General features: G+C 42.2%; 1 protein-coding gene across 1 annotated transcript in view; it reads right to left on the bottom strand.

Moving 5' to 3' along the window:
• Positions 1-5,776: 5,776 nt before the first annotated feature.
• Positions 5,777-27,030, bottom strand: part of LOC113008751 (potassium voltage-gated channel subfamily D member 2-like) — a 103,830-nt gene continuing 82,576 nt past the window's right edge. Inside the window, exons 2-5 of the mRNA XM_026146444.1 lie at positions 20,938-21,100; positions 16,171-16,266; positions 15,317-15,555; positions 5,777-7,051 (exon numbers count right to left, since the gene is read on the bottom strand). Of these exons, the coding sequence (XP_026002229.1) occupies positions 6,865-7,051; positions 15,317-15,555; positions 16,171-16,266; positions 20,938-21,100 (685 nt within the window). The 3' untranslated portion in view covers positions 5,777-6,864. The remainder of the gene's footprint in view (positions 7,052-15,316; positions 15,556-16,170; positions 16,267-20,937; positions 21,101-27,030) is intronic.

Below are 27,030 nucleotides of genomic sequence, written 5' to 3'. Positions count from 1 at the left end.
ATTGAAGCTGCTGCAGGACAGGGGTGATATGGTGAATAGAAGGGGTCCTGGTTATAATACGGGCAGTGGAGTTCTGGACACGTTGAAGCTTATGGATGGAAAAGGAGTGAATTGTGGTAATCAATCTGAGAAGTAACAAGGTTATGAACAAGAATGGCAGTAGCATGTGGAGTGAGAAAAGTTCAGAGACAATTAATGTTACACAATTAGAAATATGCAGACCGAGTGACATTATTGATATGCGAATTAAAAGGTAAAGTACTGTCGAGGATAACACTAAAACTTTTCACACATGGAGAAACGGAGACCGGTGAGTTATTGATAGTAATAGAAAAGCTATTAGTTCTGGATAAGGTTGATTTAGAGCCTACCAGAAGAAGCTCTGATTTGTTACTGTTAAGAAAGAAGAGAACCATGAGTTGAGTTCATTTAAACAGAGGGTGAGGGAGGATGGGGGAAGAGCAGAATCAGGTTTAGTGGACCGATAAGCTGGGTGACATCAGCATGACAGTGAATCTGAATATTATATTTATGAAAAATGTGTCCACACAAAGAAGGTAGATAATGAAAACAATGGACCCCAGGAAAGGGTTTAAAAGTAAAGGATTTAAGTCGAATAATAATACTTTGCGATCAGATAAGTATGATTTAAACCAGGCTAGTGGAGTATGAGAGAGACCAATGGAGATTAACCTACTAAGGACAATGGAGTAAGAGATAGTGTCGAAAGCAGCACTCAGATTGAGGAGAATAAGAATGGAAAGTAAATTGGAGTCAGCTGCCATAAGAAGATCATTGGTTATTTTCATGCACTGCCTTTAGGGATTTGCCAGCTTGCTTACCGTATTTCCCGGACTACAAAGCGCACCTGAATATTAGCCGCACAAGCTAAAATCAGGGGAAAATCCTGTTTTGTACATACATTAGCCGCACCTGACCAAAAGCCGCAGGTGTTTCAATATTGACTTATCATATGTAAGAGAATATGCACAAAGCGAATTGTCAGGAAAGAGATGGCTGTTTGGAGACACACCCCTTTTATTAATATTTTGAAAATCAAGTTATGGGTACATATTTGCACATGTGCTGTGCTTCATAAATGAGTAACAAATGTAGTACATAACAGTAACCTACAGCACACCAGAAAAATAGATTCAGACTACCTTTTAGGCTCAGGTGCAGTGACACGGCTTTAACAAGAAGAAAAGTCAGTCATTCACCACCATCTTCCTGCGCACTAAAACCACCAAAGTCCTCTTCTCCAGTGTCGGATACGAACAGGCTCAGGATGGCTTCGTCATCCACTCTCAGCTTCTATGTTGCCTGGCGGATGGACATGTGACCAACATACCACTCTTGAACCCCGATCCTTCCGCCAGGCAACGTAGTGCCGTACAACAGCGGAACAAACAAAACAAATCGTCTTATGATATCACAAAAATCATGGACAATCTATAGAAAAGCCGCACCTGACTAAAAGCCGCAGGGTTCAAAGCTTGTGCAAAAAGTAGCGGCTTATAGCCCGACAATTACGGTAGTTTGTAGCCGACTCGCTAGCAGCACGGCCTCTTTACCTGGCCCTCCAGCACTTTCCATCGTATTGTGTCAGATGTTTACTTACTCCTTGGCCTCCTTTAGCAGTAATTATACGTGTAATAAATGTAGCTTGTTTGCAGCTCTGGAGGCCAAAATCATTGAATTAGACCCTCGGCTTCGCACCCTTGAAAAACACATAGCTAGCCAGGCCCCTGTAGCCAGTGTAGCCAAAGGTAGCATAGGCCATTAGTTTTCCCCTGGCAGATTGTCCCAAGCAGCCAGGTATGCCATCCTTATACAACTACTGGAAGACACTGAAAATCTGCACTGAAAACCTTGTGATTGTTTTGGTTTCTAGCCGATTGCTGTGGTAGCCCGTATCAGGGCTACAAGCATTGCAAGAGCTTGGTCCGCATAGGTGGCAGTAAGTTTGAATGGTTTCTGGTGAACATTGTCTGTGAAGGAAAAACAGATAAAAATAAACTTGGGTCTATCATTATCATGAAAAATACCCTGAAAAATACATGGAATTTTTTTTTTCTAGAAAATTACCATGGAATTGCACAGTACTTAAAATTAATTAGATAATATTTAAAATTATTTTAAATAAAGTCTGCATTTCATTCCCTGTAAAATATCAGGAAGTAAGGCAATGTTAAATGACTTCATAAAATGGCCCAACCTTGGAACGCACAAGGTACAGTGTTAAAAGGGTAAATATTGTTCTTCTGGATAATTACCAGGTAATTACAAAGTATGTGAAATTACTTAGTGTAAATTTTTTCATTGTTTCCTCTAAATTTCAGATAAAAATATGTTGAAATTACATGTAATTACAGGGTACTTTTGCCCTTAGTTTCGAGTTGTATTATAAAGTGTCACCTAAAAAAGCTTTACTATTAGCACAGACACATCAAGGTAGCACTCTGTATCACTTTAATCATAACAGGCTGAATGTCAAGTTCTTTAATAATGAGAGCTTGGGTGACTTCGATCTCTCAATCCCACCTCTGAAAAGAGACGTACAAACTCTGGGAAGTGTTTGAATAGGACAATGTTTTTATTCTGTTTACTCAGACACGGCACCGGACTAAAACCATGAGCTTCTTTTTCTTTTAGATATTATCTTCGATGAACACAAGCTGTAACAAACAAAAGTGATAGTTGTCATAAATGTCTCTAATTTTTACACTTTCTTTTATCACTTCATCTCTGCTCCAAATGCATGCATGTTCTAACGACTTTAGAAAAATATCATGGGATGTTAATTGAACATACAACACTACAAACTCTCATGGAAATAATTTTAAAAATAAGAAATTACAGAACAATTACAACACATGTGCACTATTAACACTTATAATAATAAATTCCTCAAAAATATGTTCATCCTTTCCCCCTCAGCCCGTCCCCTGCACCCTAAATACAAAGCAGAGGTTGTCCTTATAAAACAAAGGAAAGCATAGAGAAGTCACTTGCATAAGTCACATTAAACTTGCGCAGACATGGATGACTGAAGTTGTAAAGGTGCTGCAAGCAGGGTTGGCCATTTGGATCCTCATTCTGACAAGTCAAACAAGTCAAGCTTTGACAGTAAGAACCCAATACCAGCTGCTCTTTACTTCTGGAGCAAGAGAAAAATGTTGTCTTCTGTGCTCTTACTTCCATATATTTTTTTTATTCCATACATGGCGTAGAAATGAAAAATCCAACATTTCAACACATCCCTAAAATTCAGCCAGAGAGAGAAATATTTCCCCAAAGAAGAATGAGAGGTTTCAGTTTGTTTCGTAAGAAAATTGTTTTCTTTGTATCAAAACGGGAACAAACTGATGGTGTTTCACCTCTGCAATGATGAGGCTTTAAGACTTGGTGTGTACGGCACATCATGATGAGTCACACAGATTCAAAGAACTTTTTTTGTATACCAAAATCTACAAGCAGATATTCAACATTCATCAGGGTCCCAGCAGACAGCATCAACACCACTCTGAACCTAAGAACTCATTAATGAAATGAACCCTAAACCCTTTTTAAACCTTTAAAACCACACATTGAAGGTTTTTGGAGTAGATAATAACAATAAATTATTATTGACAGAGACAGACAAATAAAAAAATCTGGAGTGCTCTAAAAATATTCCATAAGACAGGAAATGTTTTCTTATTCTCCCTTTTTTTTCTTATTGATTCAGCATTTTTGAGAAATAAACTTAATCCAACTTCACCTCACAGAAACATGTGAAAATAATTTTCTAAAAGCTTAAAGATGTTGCAACTATGTTGACAGCACATGTGAGCTTTGATGTTGCTGATGTGACGATACAAGAAAACCCAAAGACTGCCATGAAAGTATGAGATCATCCATCAGTGGACTGACATATCATGTTAGCATTTTAGCTGCTGTCATGTTGTTGTTGTTTTTTGGTTCCAGAAGTGATTGTATTTGGCTACTATGTTGGTTCTAAGTTATCAACTAATGATAAGTCTGCATCCACAGACAGTAGAGGAGCATTACACAGACACGGATACCTGTTAAGTAGTTCTCAGAACATTCCAAATAAAATCCTAGAATTTCACCAGAACTGGAGCTCCACCTTCCTGGACCGTCTGTTAGTACAGTAACCTCATAGAAGCCCTGTTATTCATCACAAGATGTCATTAAAAATGCTCCAAAAGGCTCCAACAGCACAAACACTGTCCAGAGGTCCAGTTCAGGGACTCCAGTTAGCTGAGGTGAAACCTAGTATACATGTGTGTGGCCATCTGCATGTCAGTGAGAGAGACCACACCCCTAATTATACAGTCTATAACTCACCTGTTTAATACAGTTTTTAATCAGGTAAGTTATAAAAACATTTTCCCCACATACAGGTATAATGAAGGGGGAAATATCTACAGAGACAAACAGTTTGCGTATCAGGCTGTAAACATGTTTATTTCTGCTGTAAAGTTTTAACATGCGAGTCTGTGGGTACTGACTCACTGCTGCCTGCTGGACATTTCAGGAAATGCAGCTTTCAGGCTGTCAGTGTGACCATGCCCGCACTCAGAAGAGGGAGACCAAAAGACTGATCATAGATTACTTCTGGATGTTTGGTTGAATTTTTTACTTCAGTCTCCATTTAATGTGATTCAGGCAACAAATTTACTTGGCTGAGTTGAAGAAGCTCGATCATTTCACGTGTCTCTGTGAGATAAGCATGTGAAAGCTACACAGGCAGCTAACACTGGATTTTATACTCATTGCTCTTCTTTCCATACTACAAAATCACTTTTTTGGTCATTTTTACATCAAACAATGGGATCTGTTAATTTGTAGTTTAGATAAATAATATTTGTTAAAATCTTTAACCAAAAAGTAAAACAGAGGTTGTTGATGGAAACACCAACAGCAAAAAAAAAAGCACTTTTTTTGCTGTTGTGGTTGTTTTTGTGGGTAACTGGTGGTTTGCCCATTTTCTGTTTAAACTGTGGTTTCAGCTGTCAGCTCAGAGTCAGAGCTGTAAATCTGTTTCCCGTCACCTAACCCAACACTCAGGTGAACAATGAGAAAAAAAACATCAGGCAACAAGTGCATCAAATCAGTCTGCAAGATTTACAATACACATCACTGCCAGACCCAGTGCAACAACAGAAAGATTCTCTTATCACAAATTGACATCAACATTTGCACGATGGCGGTTTGGTGTTTCTGTACAGCAGAGAGGAAGGCAGTCAGAAAGGTCAGCTAGAAAACTCATATTTACAGAATAAGTACTAGAACCCGAACTGCTCACACCACCAGCCAGATGTGCATGCAGAGGAGCGTCCTGGCTTACATGGAAACACACGGGTCCGTGGACAGGAACGCACAGATACTGAGCATGCTCACTGTTTTCCTCATCCTCTTCTTCTTCATGACAGCTGCAAATATAAATCGTTCACATCTTTTCAGAAGAAAAGCCCCGCCCACTGTCTGTGGCTAACACATGTTCAGGGCTGTAGCCAGCAGATCACAAACTACTGATGTGGGGTAAAAGGAAATATATCATTATTTCAAAAAATGAAAACAAGAATAAAAAGATAATTAAAAATCGAACAAATAAAATCCATGAAATGAAATAAAAAAAAAAAAAGATAATTTCGCTGTTGTAGCACGTACACCTCAAGATAAACTTTCCCATTCACCAACACTAATAAATAATAATAACAAAAAATATGATGACTGAAAGAAAATAACGTGAAAATAATAATAATAATAATAATAATAATAATAATAATAACAGTAATAATAATAATAATGCATTACATGATATATTTCATCACTGGGTGCAGGCTGTAAATATCTGCTGTCCCACCCATGATAGGACAAACGCTGAAGTCTTTAGCGACAAACAGCCTCCACCCAGGACAAATATGTACTTATAAAAGAGACTCAGAAGACTGCAAAACAAATGGCGAGTCCCAACCTTCAACATGTCCTCAGAACATTTTCTACAAACACAGAGGGTCTGTCAGGTTCAGAAGTGTGACAGTGTGATGATAAACCCTCCGTCACCATCCGTCTCATCCTGGTTTCTACTGGGACAGGTTTAGTCTAACTTAGCACAAAGACTGCAAGCCCAGCTAACTGAATTCCAGTGATTGGAGATAAAGTTCAAATCAGCTGAGGACCTCTGAGCCTAAACTAAACGCTGTGTCTGATGCTTTATGTATTTTCTACATTATCTTTCAAAGGAGTACGGTAGACCTAATATGAAAGTAATGCAGGTAATTTAAAAGGTTAAAACTTGATTAAAACACAAGTCTGGTTAGCTCAGATTAAGCTTCTGGCTCTAAAGTCCACCTCCAGACAGTCAAATTCAGCTAAATGGACTAGTAACTGACTAAGAGGATTCAACATATAATGAATGTGAAGCGTTGACCCCAGCTGCCAGTCTCTGTGCTAAACATATTTCAGAATGATCCAATGGTGTCTTAGTGCTGGCTCGCTAAGCCACCATTCAGGACAAAGATACGTTGGTGGTGGTGATGTCCTCTCAGCAAGAAGCAGAGATCCACCTTCAGTCAGGCGGCTGCTATTTTGCCAGCGGAAAAATCCTCCCAGAAGAAAAAGAGAGAACAATAAACAACTACAGTCCAAATCAGAGTCAGTTTTAGTGTGACCTGTAGACCTGCTTCTCCACGGCAGGTCTGAAGCATTTAAGCTAACCCATCACTTCCATTGTGGACACATGATGCAGCTACCAAAGCCTACTCTGAGTCTGGTGTGGTTCAAGCTGTAGACCGCCAACGCCTGCCGTCTTCCAGCGCAGTGGGTGGTAGTGTGGGAGGGTCTTTTTGGGGCCTAAAGTGCAGACACCCGCACAATGTTGGCCTGGGAGTAGTCAGTGGAGCTGGTAGATTCATCACCTTCAGGGGTGGTGCCAGGTGGCGTGGGCATGCTGATGATAGCGGAGGTGATGTAGGGTTGGTCACAGTTTAAAGGAACCGTCTCCTCAAATTTGGCATTGAGACTGGATCGACTGGAACGACTAGAGAGAGGCAAAGGAGAGATACTTAGTACTTAGTCTTCACAAGCAAAGGTGAATTTTGAGCAGTTCAAATGGACTTTAGTTCAACTTCCTGTCATGTGTTTCAGTTGTAAACACATCAATTCATCTCAGTTCCCTTTTAGTACTGCTGACTTCTCCACTCCTATGTTGGCCCATCCCATGCTTCTCAGTCTCAGTTTAAACATTTAATATGTTTTTTATGTTCTGTTGTGAAGAAAATTTGGGTTTATAAGAATGTAAATGTAAATGATTTTACATTAAAATTCAAATTATATTTTATCATCTGAATTATATTTTTTTTTATCTAAATCAAGGTTAAAGAATTACATCTCTTGCTCAGTTCTTTTTTTCTGCACCAATTTTAAGTCATTTATACTAATTTTACAACTGAGGTATACAAAAAGGTTTGGATTTGTCAGTACTGAATTTTAATACTTGAAGTTTTACTCAGATTGATTGATGAACACGACCTTTGTGTAAAAGTGCAGATCATGTAAACCTAATTCCAGAAGCTCTAAAAGAAAGGATAGAGCCTCCTCTACATCATCCAATGCTTCCAGTAAAGATAGCTCACATGCCTGTACTGACAGCTCTAAAATGCCCTCATTCCTGAAAACTCCTCAAACGCACCAAAATTTCCAAAATAAACTCAACCTCTAATACTTGGAATCCTGAAACTTGCATAAAGACCACTTTAAAATCTATAAAAACATTTAACTAAAATGACCTTTTCTAAAAGTACTTTTGGTATCTCTAGCAGGATCAAATCCTCTAAAAATAATGTCACTAGCTGAGCCCACGTCCTTATTTTAGGTGTGACAGTGTTTTAGTAGATAAAGGTGAATGGCTTGGACGTGAATTGAGTTGCGGTTTGGGGAAGGCCTCGAAGGGGACGGCGGCTTCCAGGCCTAGCGGGTCCCCATGTACTAAATAGAAGTGAAGTTAAAGAATATAAAAGGGGAGGGAGGAGGCTGGGGCATGTAAATTTATTTATTTATTTATTTAGGACAGTGCATGTTAATGAACATAAATGTAAAAAAAAAAATTACATGAATGTAAACATACCAGATTATAGCCAAGGGCTAATTTCCATCTGTTGTCCTTAAGCATAAAAATAGAGAATGAACAGCTTGTAGAACTGGGGGAACATATATAGATAAGAATCCGAAGGAGCGTGTTTGGAGGCGTGGTCCTGCTCCTGAAATTCCGATGCTTTATCTCCAATTAAATCCACTTCCATACATCTAGAACCTTTGCAAGAGTGTCTGTTTTTTTTCCTTTAACCTGATGGACCCCAAAGGGTTTTCTGAGTTTCCTGTTCGAAAATAAAATGCCAACAATTGAGTATTTCTCTGCAATTACAAACTCTGTGTATACAATCTTGGTATCAAAATTTCATCAGAGGTGTAAATATTGCAGCAGATATTACTGTGTCAAAGTTACTGAGACTGGAACACAGAAAATGTAAGTAGATTTTATCCTCACCGAATTTTTTTTATTTATTTTGTAGCATATAACCATTTTAAAATGTGACTCCGTTCATATTTCATTCCAGAAATTCAGTAACCAACATATAAACATCATATGTGCAAAGATTTATGTTTCTAAAGTGAAACAGTGAAATGGAATACAAGCATGCTGATCCACACAGGTATGCACACAGGTGTACACACTGTTGTAACTTTATGCAGTGTTGCTCCAACTGCCCGTGTAGCGTGGGTTGTGGTCAACAATAACTTTAGACCAAGCACAGAGGACTGAGACGAGGCTATGGTGGAGGTCTAGACTTTTACTCCATAAGCTCAGAACACATACAATAACACAGTACCACCTACTGGTGGGAGGTAGTAATAGCTGCTGCTTATTACAATATACCACATCCCTCTTTTCCGAGATAAAGATACTACCTCTTAACTCCAATATTTTGTAACATAAATGCACCTTTTAAATCGTAGGAACATTAACAATATTATATTCTTGAGACATTAAGTAGAGCACACCTCAGATTGCTTGTCACTTGAGCAATGCAAATACACATCAGTGTAGTGTTTTGAAACAGATGAACACATGACAGATTAGATAAGACATGTCAAAATGAACATATGAAACATGACATATTTTCTCTCTTTTCCAACAAGACAGTTATCTAGCTTGTACAGAACAACGCAGGTACAGGATAGAGTGACTTTAAGTTTCCCAATCACTTAGTCTCTATACCTGGCAGGGCGTATTATTGCTCGGCCACTGCGTGTGTAACATGTGGGTGTGTTGTCCATACTTGCAGGACTAGAGTTTTGTGGGGTGTCATTTGCTGGTGGCTCCACTGGCTCTTGGGTGTGAACGGACAGTTCATCTGGGTCCATGGGTGTGTCCTTGAACAGACTTGGGTGTATTTTCCTCAGATGTCTCCTGTTCCTCCTGAGCACTTTACCATCTGGTGTTTGCACAGTGTAGGAGCGTGGTTCCTCTCGCCGATGAGTTACAACAGCTGGCTCCCAACCGCGCCTTGTTTGCATGTGCACAGTCTCGCCTGGGGTCAGAACAGGCAATGGTCTTGCGTGCTGATCATAGTGGCGTTTCCGCTTTGATTGCAACCTGCGCACTTTGTCGTGAATGTTCTGTGGGGTTGACTGCCTCAACACAGCACTGGTGCATGGCAGGGTGCTGCGGAGAACCCGTCCCATCAACATTTGTGCAGGTGACACACTAAGTCCTGTGACTGGAGTGTTCCTCAAAGACAACAGCACTAGATGTGGGTCTGTTCCAGTCCGTGCGGCTTTCTTAAGTGCATGTTTGACAGTCTTTATGGCTCGCTCCGCCATGCCATTCGAAGAAGGAAAGCCGGGACTGGAGAAAGTTAGCTTTATCTCCCAGGATGCTGCAAACGATCTCATCTCGTGGCTGGCGAATGGAACATGATCGCTCACTATCTCTTTGGGAATTCCGTGTCTTGCGAAGACTGATTTCATCTTCTGAATCACAGAGTGTGCCGTTTTGTCAGGTAAGTTAAGAACTTCTGGATATTTTGATAAATAATCCACTAACAAAAGATATGGATGATCGTTCAGTTCGAAGATGTCTGCTCCGATTTTCATCCATGGCAGCTCTGGAATCTGGTGTGGAATAAGCGGTTCAGCCTGGTTCTTTGGCTGCATTTGCTGGCATTGTTCACACTTTTCAAGCATGGTCTCTATGTCGCGTGACATGCCAGGCCAGTACAGCACTCTTCTTGCTTTGGCTTTTGTGCGCTGCACGCCTTGGTGGGCAAGGTGCAGCTTCTCCAGGATCACACGCCTGAAGCTTTGGGGTATTACGATCTTGTCCCCGATCATAATAATGTCATCGTGGAAACTGATATCGTGTCTCATAGGCCAGTAGCTGTGGAGTGTTTTGTCTAAACTCTTCCTTCTGGGTGGCCATCCGTTGAAGTGTCTTTCACGCACGGCTTGTAGTACGCTGTCTGCTGCCACTGCTTTTTTCAGGTCACACAATGTTTTCTCGCTCAATGCTGCTGTGGCCTCCAGAGCATACACAACTCTTTCATCATTTGCGTTTTCACTCACGTTTCCGTCGTCACTGGTAGTTGTGGCACGTGAGAGTGCATCGGCTATGAACATGTCTCTGCCGGGGGTGTATGTGACGGTGAGATCATATCTCTGTAGTTGCAGCAGCATTCCTTGTAGCCTCGCTGGTGCCTTGCATAGCGGTTTGCGCACTATCGCCTCCAGGGGTTTATGATCAGATTGCACTGTCACTGGTCTTCCATAGACATACTGGTGGAATCGTTTAGCGGCAAACACAATGGCTAGCAACTCTTTTTCTATTTGTGCATACCTTTTTTCTGTGTCTGTGAGTGCTCGTGACGCGTAACACACAGGTTGTCCGTCTTGTAATAGGCATGCGCCCAGCCCATCTTTTGAAGAATCGGCCTGCAGTGTTAGTGGTTTCTTGTGGTCATAAAATCTCAACACTGGAGCTTGTGTGAGCGTCGACTTGAGCGTCTGTAACGCTACTGTGTGATGTGGCTGCCACTGCCACACTGTGTCCTTCTTGAGTAGCTGTCTCAAAGGTGCTGTGAGCGATGCTTCATTTTGGATGTACTGTGCCAAAAACTTCGTCATTCCCAGCAGACGCTGAAGGCTTTGTTTGTCTTCTGGAGTCGGCATGTCGACAATAGCTTTGATCTTTGAAACATCTGCTTTCTGCCCTGCTGCTGTGATGATATGGCCCATGTATTTCACTGTGTCAACTTTGAACTGAATTTTGTCCTTGTTAAACTTCACGTTAGCTGCTCTTGCTTTCTCCATGACCTTCTGCAGGATTTCATCGTGTTCGTGCTCTGATGTAGCTGCAATTATCATATCATCTGCAATGATAAATACACCAGGAATGTTGCCGAAAGTCTCACAATTCTTTTGTTGAAAGACCTCGCTGGCTGATTTGATCCCGAATGGGAGTCGGAGGAAGCGATATCGGCCCCAAGGTGTATTGAAGGTACAGAGCTTTGATGACGGCTCGTCCAGCTTGATCTGCCAGTATCCATCTTTTTCATCCAATATGGTGAAGATGGATTTTCCTGCTAGCTTGCTGCGAACGTCCTCGTGTGTGGGAATGGAGTAGTGCTGGCGTTTAACTGCTTGGTTCAGATCACAAGGGTCCAAGCACACCCTTAGTGTTCCGTTCTTCTTCTGTGTGGCGACAAGACTGTTGACCCAATCTGTAGGCTCATTGACAGGCATTATGACATCTCTGTTTTGTAAGTCCTGTAGCATCTTCTTCAGCGCATCCATTATGGAGAGTGGCACGTTCCTGCATGCGTGAATCACAGGTGTTGCATTTGGGTCAATATGTATGTGGTGAAGTCCAGGGAACTCACCTAAGCCTGTGAACACATCAGCGTACATCTCCACAAGTTCTTCCGAGGTAGAAGGTGGTTTAGCTGATTTCGGTACAGAGGATGTCATGGCAAGGGTCTCAACTCGTTGCACCAGATGGAGCTCTTCACAAGCTTGTCCACCTAGGATCGGTTTATCTGCATGGCTTGATACAAGAAAGTCAAACACAGCCTTGTGCTTCCGTGCTTCACACTCAAGAGACACCACACCATCTGCACGTATGCGGGCTCCACCAAAAGCTATGAGTACAGTCTTTGTGGGCTGTAACCGAGGCATATCTGGTAACTCGTCATAAACTGATCTGGGGAGCACATTTGCGTCCGCACCTGTGTCTAGCTTGAAGGTGAGTGGTACGTCTCCGATTGTCACACTTTCATGCCATTTGCCAGTCTTGTGCTTGTCGCTGGACACCATGCCGATGTATAGTGAATCGCCATCAGTTTCAATGTTGTTAATAGTTTTTGTTTTCTTGAAGTGTCTACTCTTCTCTGCGCTAGCTCTGCACACTTTTGAGAAGTGGTTATTTTTCCCACACTTGTGACATGTTGCCCCATAGGCTGGACACTGTCGGAATGCGTGTTTGTTGCCGCATTTGTGACAAACTGTTTGTTTGTCGTTGCTCAGTTTGTTTTTACTGTGTCCTGATTTAATGTATCCTGGCATTTTTCTTAATGCGTCCACTGACGTGTCTTGGGCTGCAGTTATTGACTGCATGGCCTGAATCTGTGACTTGGCCACTTCTGCTGATCTGCATATTTCTATCGTCTTGCGCAGTGTGAGGTCGTTGCCACGAAGCAATCTCTCTTTTAGTCTTGCGTCACTTATGCTGAACACCAATTTATCCCTGATCATGTCGTCCTCATTGATCCCAAATTCACAACTTTTACTTCTCTGACGGAGTTCCGTGACATATCTGTCCACTGTTATATCCGCCGACATTGGGTATGACCAGAACTTGTGGCGTTCAAAAACAACGTTCTTTCGTGGACTACAGTATTCCTTAAACGTTTTCAAAATGTCCGCCATTGTCAGTGCGTCTCCGGTCGGGGTCACTGTGAGCGTGTTGTACACTTCAAGCGCTTCTTCGCCGATAGTGTGGAGAAGAATGGCTATTTTAACCTTTTCATCCTTCTCCAACGCACCCGTAGCAGTCATATACAGTCCGAATCTTTGTTCCCATCTGCGCCAGGTCTCAGATAAATTGCCTGTGAGCAGTAGCGGTGATGGTGGCTTGAATTGCTCCATGCCGTTAGCAATGGCTACTGTTAGCTAATCTACGGCTAGCTTACTCACGTCGCGGTCCCTGTTCACACGGTCTTGCCGACTTCTGACACCATGTTGTAACTTTATGCAGTGTTGCTCCAACTGCCCGTGTAGCGTGGGTTGTGGTCAACAATAACTTTAGACCAAGCACAGAGGACTGAGACGAGGCTATGGTGGAGGTCTAGACTTTTACTCCATAAGCTCAGAACACATACAATAACACAGTACCACCTACTGGTGGGAGGTAGTAATAGCTGCTGCTTATTACAATATACCACACACACGGGTGTTCACAGACGCGGACTAAAGCTTTCTTGGCTGCTGCCTTAAAGCACATTGTGCGCTGTCTATCTTGCGTGCTGCACAATATCGTTTATTATTTAATATCTACTGCTAGCTAGTTTATTGTGATGGTGCTGTTTTTTTATTATGTTGCTCTTTGTTGTTTGCTTTCTCTTCTGTTTTTTTTCTCCATACAGATGACCCAGGTGTTTGTTTGTTTTTTTTCTTTCTTCCCCCCCTTCTCACCGTCTCTTCTCCCCTTTGGTTTTCTCTCTCTCCCTCTCTTTCATTCTTTCTCCCTGTCCTATCCCCCAGTCATGTCTGTCCCGTTTGTAGCAACTGAAAATAAAATAAATTCATAATTAAAATAAAGGTCAATCAAATGGACCAATATGGCAAGGCCATGATGATCCACTTGGTAAAATAAATCCGCTTGGCATCTTTCTTGGCCTTAAGACAACAATTCTGATGGCTAAAGATCCAAACGGGACACACAAAAAAAAAAGAAAAAAAAAAAAAAGAAAGAAAAGTGAAAAAGTGAAAAATTACAGCACTGTCAATACATAAATATCTAGACATTGTACAAAAATGTCCAATTTTGGCACACATTGGACACTATGTTAGTTGAATTTTGTAGGTATTAAAGAGCAGAAATTATTTAATTTTATTAACAGGCCTAAAAATGCGTGTTTTTGAATATTTTTTTAACCACACATTTACATGGCAATGGCGCTTTTCTGCCGTGGGCATGGAGCGTCTCTGGCCCTTTAAACTCTGATGGGGCTGTAACTTTGGTTTCTTTTGGCCAATTTGCATAATTGACACCTCTTTTTAATCGTTTGAGCCAATAGGATCACAGTAATGATGCCACACTCACGTTACTTCAACCACTCAGAAGTTACAAGGCCAAACCCCACGTGGTCCCAAATTTACTGCATGTGGCGTCTGTCTAGTCACGTGTCTGTAGGTGGGTCTAAAATGGAGGTTGTTGACAGAAAATGGCTTTGATCTGGCTAGTTAGCCGTGGAAACTGCTGATAAACATGAGGCTACCAGCTACTGGTGAAAGTAACGGAGGAAATCGGGACGGTAAGCCAATTTCTGTCTTAGCGCATTTGCGCCGCTATGCGTTTTTGTGGTCTTCTTTTGCGGCTCATTCAGTGAATTTTGGTCAGAGTGTGGTGAAACTTGGTGTTACATGGTGTTATAGATACATGAAGTCTGAAGAATCTCTGGTTTTGTTTGTTTAGCGGACATTTGGCATTTACCTAGCTGCTCTTTTAATCATGGCTTGTTTTAGTTGTGTTTGGTGGTTGTAGAAATGGTTTATATGAGAGTTTAGCTGAGATTCAGAGGTTTCTGTGGATATCACACGTCAGGACTTATATTTCTGACCCCGTGTTATAACCAATTATACGTGAACTCGTTCCTTTTGCCCCCGGTACCCGGAGCCGATCAGGTTAAAGGGCTTGTGAAATCTCTGGTAGCTCCTGGTAGAGCTTTCTTCAAGGATCATGCGCTGTAAATGTTCTTAAGAATTTTTCTTTTTTTCTTAATGACTTTTGCAAAGTCCACGTAGATACTGGAAGCTCATCAGGAACTTAAGACCCTTCAGAAGAACCTTTGTAACCTTCTGGAATATCCTTAAAGTCAGTAGGACCCCCTGCAATTTTCACAGTCATGTCTTCTGGGTGATTTTATTTCTTTATGGAGATCAAATATGACTAGAAGTAAACAAAGAGATGTAAATGTTGGATGTAACCGTATGACTGTAAAAAACAGAGTTGCAGTGCTGTCTAACATACCTGTTGGTTAGTGGTCGCTCCCTGATCTGGATGGTGCTCAGCTCCTGGAGACTGCCCTGCAGACCCACAGACATGTTGGAGTTTGGGACGTTGAAGGTCTTCCTCTTCCTGCGGCCACAGCAGGAGCTTAGGCCATGAGTTGAAGAGGATGAGATGGAGGAAGAGCAAGAAACCTGCTTCAGCAGTGTAACATCCTTGCAGGTCGCCTCATACGTCTTCTCATCTACAAACTCGTGATTCTGAGAAAAAGCAAAGCTGCAGTTTTACAGGATGGCAGGTAAAGGAGAATCTGCTATGAACTAGATCAGGGGTGCCCAATCCCGGTCCTCGAGAGCTACCGTCCTGCAGCTTTTAGATGCATCCTTGTTCCCACACACCTGAATCAAATGAATGGCTTGTTATCAGGCCTTTGCCAAACATGATGGCATGCTGAAGAGATCAAACCATTTGATTCAGCTGTGTTGGAGTAGGGATGCATCTAAAAGCTGCAGGATAGTAGCTCTCGAGGACCGGGATTGGGCACCCCTGAACTAGATAGATGTCCAAATTCAAACAGTAAACAATCAAACTGAATATTTTTTGTTTACTGCTGAAAAATTGGAAAAAAATTAATCTCCAGGTAAGGTAAATGATAGTCATTCTCATTAATTAAAAAATAATGATTTAGATTCAATTTAGGCTCTTTGAAGTTATTGAGAATTTTTTTAATGTGTTAAATCTATAAAATCTGGGAAAACATGTAAAGGAGTAAACTGTTAATCAGTTGGTCAAATAAAGTGTGTGTGTGTGTGTGTGTGTGTGTGTGTGTGTGTGTGTGTGTGTGTGTGTGTGTGTGTGTGTGCCTGCCTCCTCACCGTGGTCTTTTCCAGGCAGTTCAAGAGATGATGATGATGCACCTCGAAGTTAGGGTTGGCCTTACACACCAGCGCCTGTCCTGCTTCTTTGGATGCCTTCAAGACATAAACACAAAACACATGACCTCAGTGACCCCATCATTTACAGAGAAACACCTGAGCAAGGCTAATATTTCCACCAAAATCTGCCAAACCTCAGCATTTCCATCTTAGCCACAATTCCTTCCTGTTCTCAAGTTAGTGTGAAAATGATGGATCACTCACTGGATCAAACCAAGGCTACCAACAGCAGCCATTCAGCAGCTTTTGTTTTACTTCTGTGGTTTGACTCCAGCCTCATTTAACCCAAGAGAGCCTCCAGAGCTTGTATAACTCTGGAGTTCAGACTGAATGTGACCCAGGTGGGCAGAAGAGTAACCAATCACGTGGAGCTCAGAAGCTCAGCTGCTGCCAAAGGAAGAGTCAAAATCATGAGCCCCTATGCTGGGCAGAAGCAACACAGCTTTTGAAATATTAACAAGACTTCATTCCAAAGTTTTGCTTTACATTGACTCTGCCCAGTTGCATGCGGATTGGCTGGGCGATTGACATGCAGTTCAGCCCAATTTCATTCCTCCACAAGTCAATGAAGTCCAACACTATTACTGATGATGTCATGAATCGCGCAGGTAATCATCTCATAACAGCAGAGCTGCATGGTAGGGCTCAAGTCAAAGGAACAAAACAAAAGAGGAAGAAGACAGAGCAGAGAGTAGGAGAGACACTGAGAGGTGGAGGTGTAGAGAACTTCCTGTTGGTCAGGTAAGGCACCCCCACACAGCAAAGGATCAGATCATGCACATGTGAGTTAGTTAGTGACTGACGGGTATTTTGTTTTTCAGACTGTGAGCAAAGCTAAGAAGGATGTGAAAAGACAGAACACTACAGACAGGCTACAGACAGACAGTGATAGAAACAGGATGAAGATGAATTCATCATGGACACTTCAGCATCAACATTTCAGTCAGCTAAACACATGAGCAAGGACCAGATGAGGACCAGCTAACACAGGCTAAATTCACAATAAAACACTTTCATTTAAAAAAGAAGAGCAAACTCTGTCCAGACACTGGATCAGAAATGATCTCCAAACATCCGGTCTAAAGCCAAAGATCATATTACCTTTACTCTATTTAGTGCTGATATGAGACTGTTTTACAGAGAAAGTCCAGACTTTGCAGGGTAAATGTAGGGTAAGTAACAAGGCTGTCACTTTCTGCTTGTGTTGAGGAAGTTTGGAGTTTTGAGGAATTAGAAGGTTATAGCTTGTTCCCCTCCCACCACTGCCAATGGCCTAGAGCCCTCTTATATTCCAACAGCAGGGATGGAACCAGTGAGATGTAACTCAGCAGAGTTACTTATGTACTTCACTGAAGTACAGTTTTAATGTCCTTGGACTTAGATTCTTATCTTTATTTTTTATTTTAATTCTACTGATATGTGGTGCTGTATAAAACCCCACAAAGAAAATGATGCTTCTGTCATCCGAATTTTGCTTGTAATTTGGCCTCATTGATCACAAAAATAAACCAAAGAAATGTAGGTTTTTGCTTTGCAAAGAGTCACGGTGTATCTGCCTATGTTACTCCGCTTTAGATTCTAGACCCTCCAGAGTCTTGTGGACATGTTGTGGGGATATCAGGATGTAGCCATAGTCAGTCAGGTCTTCTACCATATCTGTGCTGAGCTGTGAACTTAGAGATGGATCACTTTAACAGCGAAGAAGAAAGGGTCCATCAGAGTTTGCTGTTTGTCAGGTATCTGGGAGCTGGAACCACCTGAACCTTCAGCGCTCTTGTTTGGCAGGTAAAGAGAAACTAATGTAAAAGGCTGGAGTTTTGAAATGAGAGCACAGCTTTATCATTACATTGATCCAAAAACATGTCACTGCTGAAGCGCACACACACACACACACACAGATGAAAGCACAATGAAAGCAGCCCTCAGCATGCTCCTCACAGCTGGATATGAGACAGAAAAGATGAGAAACCAAGAGAACAAACAACAGCACCACCACTGCATGTCCACGGTTACCTCCTCCTCAGGGTCAATAATCAGCCGGCTGCGTTTGTACTGCAAATAAGCGTTAGCGCCTCCACTCTTCACTGCTCGAATTCTAGCAAGCCTGGTTTTTTGTTTGTGAACACACATAGGTTTGTGAGCGATCAACTGTAAGTGGGAACACAAACACAGGCTCACCACCATGGTCACTAAAACAAACTTGCAGGAGGATTAGATGTGAACATGAAAACAGAAGCTGCAAAGATTCAGATCCCATTTGCTGCCGTCCTTCATCTGCTCATGTTTATCTCAGCCTTTGACGTCCACGAAAACTGAGTCTGATAATCCAACAAAACACCCAGAACCAAACTAACAAGGTAACTAATGTGAGCAAATCATATCTTCTGCATTCAGAAAGTCACTTCAGTGAAGAAAATATCAAAATATCAAAGATGTCAATATCTGGACACAAGCTGTCCTTTTTAATAACTTCTGCTTGCAAACAAAGTGTTGGCTTGTGTGATGAGCAGCTGATGAAGCAGTGCACATAAACAGCAAAAAGTGAAAAAGGCGTGTGGCAAGCTTCAACATAAGTTACAAAAATAGCACCCCTACTGGCTAAATGCAAGATCACTTGACTGATCACTTGCCTCTTGGCCTGGTTTGTCCATGTTTACATTGTAATGTAATCCTGATTAATGTCAGTCTCAGGAACTATTACACAGAAACTGCAAGACAGACACCAACACTAAATTAGGTTTGTGGGTTTGGGGAAGAATAATCATATTAATTTATCCGGATAACATGATTTTCAGATTGACAGCGGTCCCCAACATTTTTTGTGCCACGGAGCGGTTTAATGTCAGACAATATTTTCACGGACCGACCTTTAAGGTGTCGCGGATAAGAACAACAAAATAAAATGGAAAAAACCAAGACAAAAACTGTGGTATTTTGTAAATATCATAATAAACGCGAATTCACTGTGTAATTGTGTAACTTTATTAGCAGCGTCCTCCTGAAATGCGACAACAACATTGAGAGTAATATCCTCCTCTCTGCCCCTTAATGCTCTCTGGTAGCTATGGTAACTCTTAAATATTTCTTTCAAAAATTAGACACAACTACAAAGCGGGAAAAGATGCAGGAAAACTGAGTTACCGATAAAGCCCTGAAAACCATCAATTTCACACCCGGGGGTGGGGAACGCTGTATTGGAGAAGAACACCACCAAAGGGCAATATGACCCGGTGAGCAGCCAGCTGAGCTCCGTGAGCTGTGTGAACCTTTAAAAATTTGGATGAACACTGAGCATCACCTCCATTTAGATGACACATCTGTGCAGCAACAAGTGTCTTTAAATCCTTCAAGAATCTGTGGAAGAACGTCAGGGTGTCTGCAGCCACTCATTTCCCAATCAATCAAAATCTATCCAAACTTTGTGTAAATGTCAAATTTGAACTGCATCCTCACAGCTGACACTGATGTGGTCAGCAGGATTTTCATGATCTCTGACAGATTATCCCAACATAAATTGAGCCAAGGGTGTTTTATTTACCGGTTAAAGGTAAGTGAGCACAAGTGGTGTGAATATGTAGGTGTAAAATGAGCTTTCCCAAAGTTTCTTCAGGTTCAGTTTGAAGCATCAACTCTAATTTGCACAGATAATAAGTTCATGTATGTGATGCTGATGGTTTCTGCAGACAGAAGCTGAGTGACTGATGATGTGCATGAGAGAACATAAAAGCTTTGCTCAGTAGAAGATGTGTTGTATGAATCTGATAATATTTATTCTTCAGAGATCTTCTGCAGGTTTCAGGCTGCAGACAGAAACATGATTCAGCTGCTTCTCTGTAACTTTCCAACATGGTGTTTCTCTCTGACTCCCAGTGGGGTAAACAAAGGTCTCCAGCACAACCAGAAAACTCATTTGTTGATGCTGGGAGGAAGTAAAGCCTGGACAGCTTCCTGCTCTCTGTGTCTTCCTCTCTTTTCTCCTGTGGGTTGTGCACAAACTCAGATTTCAAAATTAGAACAAACTACTGTCACCACACTGATGTGCGAGTGACCTTCTGCAGCAGCCGGCCCTCTTACTTCAGAAGTGCCCTGCTTCCTCTCAGAGATACTCTGGATTTCTCTCTGAACACTCACAGCTGTAAACACACCCACATCCACAGTTGCTCTCTGTAAACACCTCTGCAAATATGCAATGAATACGTTCACCACACGGTGGCAGCGTCTTACCAGAAAGGTTCAGTGTGATGACCAGCATTACATTCTGGTCTGTAGATCTGAAATGACTGCAGACTTCTAAAGTTTCTGTGTTAGTTTTTAAAGCTGCAGTCTGAGCGCTTTCAACTGCTAAAATTAATCAGGTATGTATTCCAGGAACATCATGTCTGTACAGATGTTCATCTAACACTAATATAACAATAATGTTAGCGTGCCTCAGGGCAGGCTGGAGGCTTCCAGAGTCACAGCACAGTCGTGTGGTTCAGTGTGGGATTACTTGAGAGCTGCCCGCACTGATTAATGAACATAACGTCATAACTATTTCTTCACATTCTGTTAATTTCTGTTAAAGTTTTAAACTCATTAGAAACAAAAAGTTCTTCATAAAAACACTGATGTCCTGCATCTAAATCCCAGGTCACTGCTGTCCTCCCATTACACTCTGAAGACAGTTTGTGTCAGTGGATGGATGAATGGATAATATGGAGTCCTCACCTTTTGCGCTCTTCTCTTCTCGGCTCGCTGGCTCTGGTGGTAGATTCGGCTGAAGTTGGACACGATGACGGGGACCGGCAGAGCGATGACCAACACGCCACTCAAAGAGCAGATGGAACCAAAGATCTTCCCCATAATGGTCTTTGGCACCATGTCACCATATCTAAGAGAGCAGAGAGTCAGAGGTCAGCCCGGCTGTGAGGTCAGCAGCAGTTTGTGTAAACTGAGATTTGCCATTTTCAGAGGGTCTGAACAACAGCAGGTATATCTGGGTTTTTGTTCTTTCGCACAGCAACGTGGAGCATCATGGATTCTTCAGATTTCGCCCACTTAGAAAAACCTGAAGACAAATAAATTTGAATACACCAAAGATCCCACAGACACACTATGAAGCTTATTCCTGTAAAGGTGTAAAGAAGAAGAACTTCAGTGTGTTTATGATGAAGATACCAAAGTTAACCTGATTGTAAATGAAAGACTGGGACACAGTATATACACTGTGTTTTGAGTCATTTATACTGGAGGAGACAATCATGACCTATGCTGAGCATAAGCTACAGTGAAATGAGTGCACCTCTGTTGATGTATTTCAGCCTCTGATAGGTCATTTTCCCAAACATCTCTGTGATGTCATACAAAAGGAAAAGCATGCTGGGTCTCTTTTCTTTGCACGGCAGTAAAGAAGCGAACATGATGGTAGATGGTGTTAAGATCTTTGGTCTTCATGCAGTGCAACGATTATTTCACAAAATGTTTGCATTACTGTGATTCAAGTGAGAATAAAATGTTGCCTGATATGTGCTGTTACAACACAGAGCATAAAGAGCAGACAGAACAGTCTGTGACTGAAGTTGGAGCATTTCTGATGTGGACCCACTTTATAAACTAGCTTGACTCCTTTGGTTCTGACTCCAGGTGGTGTAGTAGTGAACTGCTAGCTCTGTCCCCTTACAGTAAGAAGGTCCAGGGTTGAATACAGCTGAGAGGACTGAGAGGTGGTGATAAAGAAAGAAGACCCTGATCCAAAACTGACACCTTCAAGCTTGACTGAAATTTGAAGCTGCCCACCTGAATAAACCAAACACAAGTCTGATGATCAGAAAGACAGAGATTGAGCTGTTTGACTACAATGGTAAGAGCTAGGTTTAAGGTGAAGCTCTCAAACAGTCAGACGGAATCAGTAATCCTGTGTGATCATCGAGCTGTTGTTAAACATCTGTTTTCCTGTAAGCTGAACACCACACTCAACAGTTTCCTCTTCATTTATGATCAGTCGGTTTGGTGTGACAGATACTCAATGACTAAACTAAATGCAGCTTTTTCAAAGACTCTGCAGAAAATGGAGCTGATGCAGCGTTTTACCTTCAGTTTCATGAATGAAACTGCAGTTCAGTCAGCATCCACGTGGAGGCGCTAAAGCTCTGCATTACCACCACCACCACACGTCAACACATTCATCAAAACTTTAAAACACCCAAATAATTCTGCCCCACTTTCAAACAGTAAGACAGCAGCGGCATTCCCAGCATGCTCAGTGCTCAGACGCTAGGACAGAGGAGAGTGTATCCATCAGGCTAAAGTCATGAGCTTTATTCACCCTGAGGCTCAAAAACACTCAGAACATGTCAGTAACTGTTCGGTTTCTAATTACTGATTTTTCAAAGGAGATGTTTAGTTTCTATTATCATTGCTTTCAGTAATAAATCGGTCGCTCTGATTAAGTTTACACCAACAGAAATCTCAAAATGTAAGATATAAAACAAATATTTTCACATGTGGAAATGATATTTTTTCTAGCTCAAACTGATCTGTAGACAACAATCAAAGGAAGATGGCACGGCTTTTGTATAATCATCTACAGTAGCGATAAAAACAACATAATAAAAACTAAAAAATACTGGGACCACATCAGAGGAGGCAGAGAAATCTGGGTCTCCTTTGGTCTGACGTTAAACAGGATTACTTTATCATTTCCATATTGTTGTATATTCAGTGCTGCATTTTGAGCTACAGCGCACTAGTTGCCAAATGCAGTGTTCTGATTGGTCAGATCTGTTTATTTGCATGTGAAAAATCTGAAAAGTCCAGCTTGGTTCAGAAGAAAAAAAAAACATACCCCAAAGTGTGAGTGGCTGGATGTGGAATCCTAAAATATTTCAAACTAATACCTGGTCTGTAAAGACCTTCAGAAAAAACTCATTTGAAGTCTGGAGTGGAGAAAACATTAATCAGACTAACAAATACTCAGACTTCAAATTATCAGCATGAAGATATAAACCAAGCAGTTCAGATATCGACAACTGGTGTGTCAGCTGCTGACTAAATGTCAGCTGCTAAATGCAGCACTGATTAATATCACCCTCATAAACATGATCCACATCAAGCGGTTCAGGTTCCATTCTTCGGGTTCCAAGAGGAAGTCACTTCTGTAAACTTCTGTCCTCTTTGTCTTCCTGTCGAGTTTCATGTTTCGCTCAAGGTGAAGTTTGAGTCAGTGACGGATCGCCTCGTCTCCTCCTGCAAACCTTCAAAGCTCGAGCCACCGCGTCTCACAGGCAGCCAATCAGAGGCCGCGACCTTGTCTCAGTGTGTTTCACCCAATTAGAAACACACTCAGAGTACAGGTGTGTGTGTGTGGCTGTGTATGGTTGTGTCAGTCATGTGACTACGTCCTTCATCAAGGAGGGTGTGTGTGTTGACTCTGCTGTGTATTCACCTCTTTATAGCAAACACACACACACAAACTTGTGTGTTTGATCAAATATGGGTGTTAGTAGGTGTTCCGCCAGTAATGACTTTGACCTCAGTGGAGTAACTGACATCAGCTGAGGATAATAAGATACAGCACCCACCTTTAGTTCACTGGTTCATTGCAGCACAAATATTTTTTCCACAAATAGGAATATTGCACTGTTTTTGAACCAAATTTTTAAAAACAATGAGAACAAGGACAAAACGTTTAAGCACTGACGGTCTCTGAGTGTTATATTAACAATTATTATTATGGTAGAAAACCACATAAACCTACTGAAATACTTTATATCAAACTTTGTTGCTGATGCGCACATGAACCTGCAGGATGTCTGAAGGTTTTGACTGTTGAGCGTCTTTAATGTGATGTCACTGCCTCAGCTTTGAGGTACTGTGTGGATGACCATGTTTCCTCTGATGGCCGGACTCCCCACGTGATCGATATGCTTTCAGATGCACACTGAGGTCACAAATATGAACAGTGCAAATGCTCAGAGTCTGGGTGGTTGGAGATCCTTACGGCTAAGCTGAAAGGAAAGTGAGAGTTGAGCAGGATTTGTAGGCTGAACACCAACATTCATCCTGTCATTCGTCATTAATATTTTAATTTGGAGGAAACACCCTCAGCTCAACTTTAGTAGAGAGGTAAATTCAAGAAAATCAGGCAATAAAATATCTGCTCCATCAACCTCCTTCTGCATCAACAGCAAAGTCTTTGAGAGCTTTCCCAAACTCACTCTCTTCTTCGGCGGTTTTACTTTGCTGATCTCTCAGTAACCCAGAGCTCTGAGAGGATCTCGTCTGCTCCTTCAGAGTAAAAGCACCATAATCTCTTCAGACAGTGTGAGAGCCGAGCGCTGAGAGCTGAGGGTTTGATAATGATCCTGATGAAACGGCTTTAGTGATGAATAAAGATGATGGCTTTAATGATGGAGCATGCTCAGTGAGGAGAGTCAGTTTGATGCACTTACACTTTAATGATTCAACACAAACTGTTTCCCGCCTGTCTCTGAATGATTACGATCATCAGGCTCATCACGATGAAGGTCATGATAAAATGATGGAATATCATTTGATGATCTACAGGACGATTATATTTTTTTTCTCATCTTATTCTTGACTTTATCATTTTGTGACAGTCTCGAGCTGTGAGGGGAGAGAGCAGGAGGTGCAGGGAGGGTTAGGATGTCCAAGTCCTTCACAGAGAAAGCAGAAATCAGTCCATGAGCCACTGACAGCTCCTGAAGGAGTCAAGGAGGCCTGTTTGTTTAGGTTAAGTTAGAATCGGTTCATTCAGTAACAATAAAAATCTTCTGACTAAAGTCGCACAGAGCCCCCGACATGATAAATTTGAGTAGATCAGAGCAGGTTCCCTCAGACTCATATCCCAATTTTATTTCAATGTAAACGAAAGACTTCGAGTTGATATTAGTTTCTGCAGACATGAAGCATTCAGGTTCACTTCTCTGATTGGCAGCTTGCCCACTGCAACACTCGAGGCTCATGGGAGTTTAGTGTGAAATGTCATTCAGAGCATGTGTGCTGCTGAGAGAAGGTGAACTTCATCACATACCATCACACTGCATCACATCATCATCCTTCACGTGTCTGTGAGTGTGTGTGTGTGTGTGTGTGTGTGTGTGTGTGTGTGTGTGTGTGTGTGTGTGTGTGTGTGTGTGTGTGTGTGTGTGTGTGTGAGATAACAAAATGCAGATATTGATGCTGCGGTCAGCACTTTGTCAGACCCACTGAAATCTTCAGATTTGAGCTCCTCAGAGTTTACCATTAATCCCTCCATCCAGTGGAAGCGCTATCAGCCACGCTTCCACAACCAATCAATCAGTTAATCAACATCCTGGAGGGGGAATCTGCAGCAGGTTGTAAAATAATGAAACCAATAGCAGAAAGTGTTGATCACACAGCACGGCGAGCCAGGAAACCAGACACAACTCCCTTAGGAGGAATCTGCCCGCAGACCGGCTGACCCAGATTCTGCTGCAGAAACAGCGGACAGAAAAATATGGCTGCACTTCAACGGTGGCAAGGAGGAGTTCTCACAGCTGGAGCCCAGAGCCACTAGCAGAGCCTGAATCTACAGCTGGAGCAGTTTCTAAGTAATGAAGTCCAGTTTTTAACAGAAGATGAAACACTGAAAGTTTCAGAACAACAACGATCCATCACCACACTGAGGCCCGAGAGGAGCTGCAGATTCAGGTCACGGCGCCGGTGCGGCCCAGTCTGGACCTGAGCTGCTGCACACATGAGAGGAAACGTGTTCCTGCTAGTGTGTTATCACACTGAGAGGTGTTGTACACTGTGAGCTACAGATTCTGCTTTAACAGAGAGATCTTTTCTAATCTGTGGTTCGCTTTGACTTCTTCACACTTGTTGGGCTCGTACGTATCTTAAATGGACCCCTGCACCTTCACAGGAGAGCTTAGAGTTCCTCCTGACTCCATGAGACTCTACAGCAGTAAGGCAGTCTTTCGACCTGCATGTAGACCCTAAAGTTAAAATGTGGCACTGAGCGGTTGCACTGGGAGAAGGTGACGTTGGAAAACGTAGTTTAGTGTGCAGGAAGTAAATGTGTGTGCGTCCTGCAGAGAGCTTTAACACGCTGGCTGCTGGCAGCATGTTTAACGTTTCATAAAGTGAATTCACGTTGCTCTCGCCTCGCTACGTCTAAATTATTTATGCTGCTATCTGGACAAACGGCGCCTCGCTGCTGCTCTCCCATTAACAGGACAAACAGGCCACACACACACTCCTGCTCATGTCAGAGTAAAATGTTTCTGGCTTAATGAGAGGCCTGCTTCATTATGGATGAGCGTTCTCTGTGCGCCTGTGTGCGTTATTAATGCGGTGACATGATGGAGGCTTTGAACAGGTTTTATTAACAGCAGCACATTCTTCTTCACCGTAATGCTAACCACACAGACCAGGACCCGATCGACCCAAGGCAGGACCGCTGGACTGTGACCAGCCCGAACCTGGACCTCTGGGCTTCAATACAGTCACACATGTTCCCATGATCCCTGAGTCTGAGCTGACAGGCTAACAGTTATGAACCTCCAGAGAATTCTCATACTGTCAGCTCAGCCTTAAGCAGCTCTGCAGTGATGTTCAGCTCACTGTTCGGCTGTCCACCTGCAGCATTAGCACTCCGATTCAGCAGGATTACCAGCAGCTTCATGTTTAGCGCACAGAGTCTGACTCTAATGTGATTTGATTTACAGCAGGTCTGTCAGAAGAACATCAGCTGAGATGCTCTCTGCAAGCATGAGTATCACAACACAATGGAAAGAACAACCTCACAGCATCTAACCAGGAAGTCTCTCTCTA

Source organism: Astatotilapia calliptera, chromosome 17 (assembly GCF_900246225.1).
Source record: "Astatotilapia calliptera chromosome 17, fAstCal1.2, whole genome shotgun sequence".
Taxonomy (NCBI): domain Eukaryota; kingdom Metazoa; phylum Chordata; class Actinopteri; order Cichliformes; family Cichlidae; genus Astatotilapia; species Astatotilapia calliptera.
The sequence above is the reverse complement of the archived record's forward strand: the minus strand, read 5'-3'. Positions and strand labels throughout refer to the sequence as shown.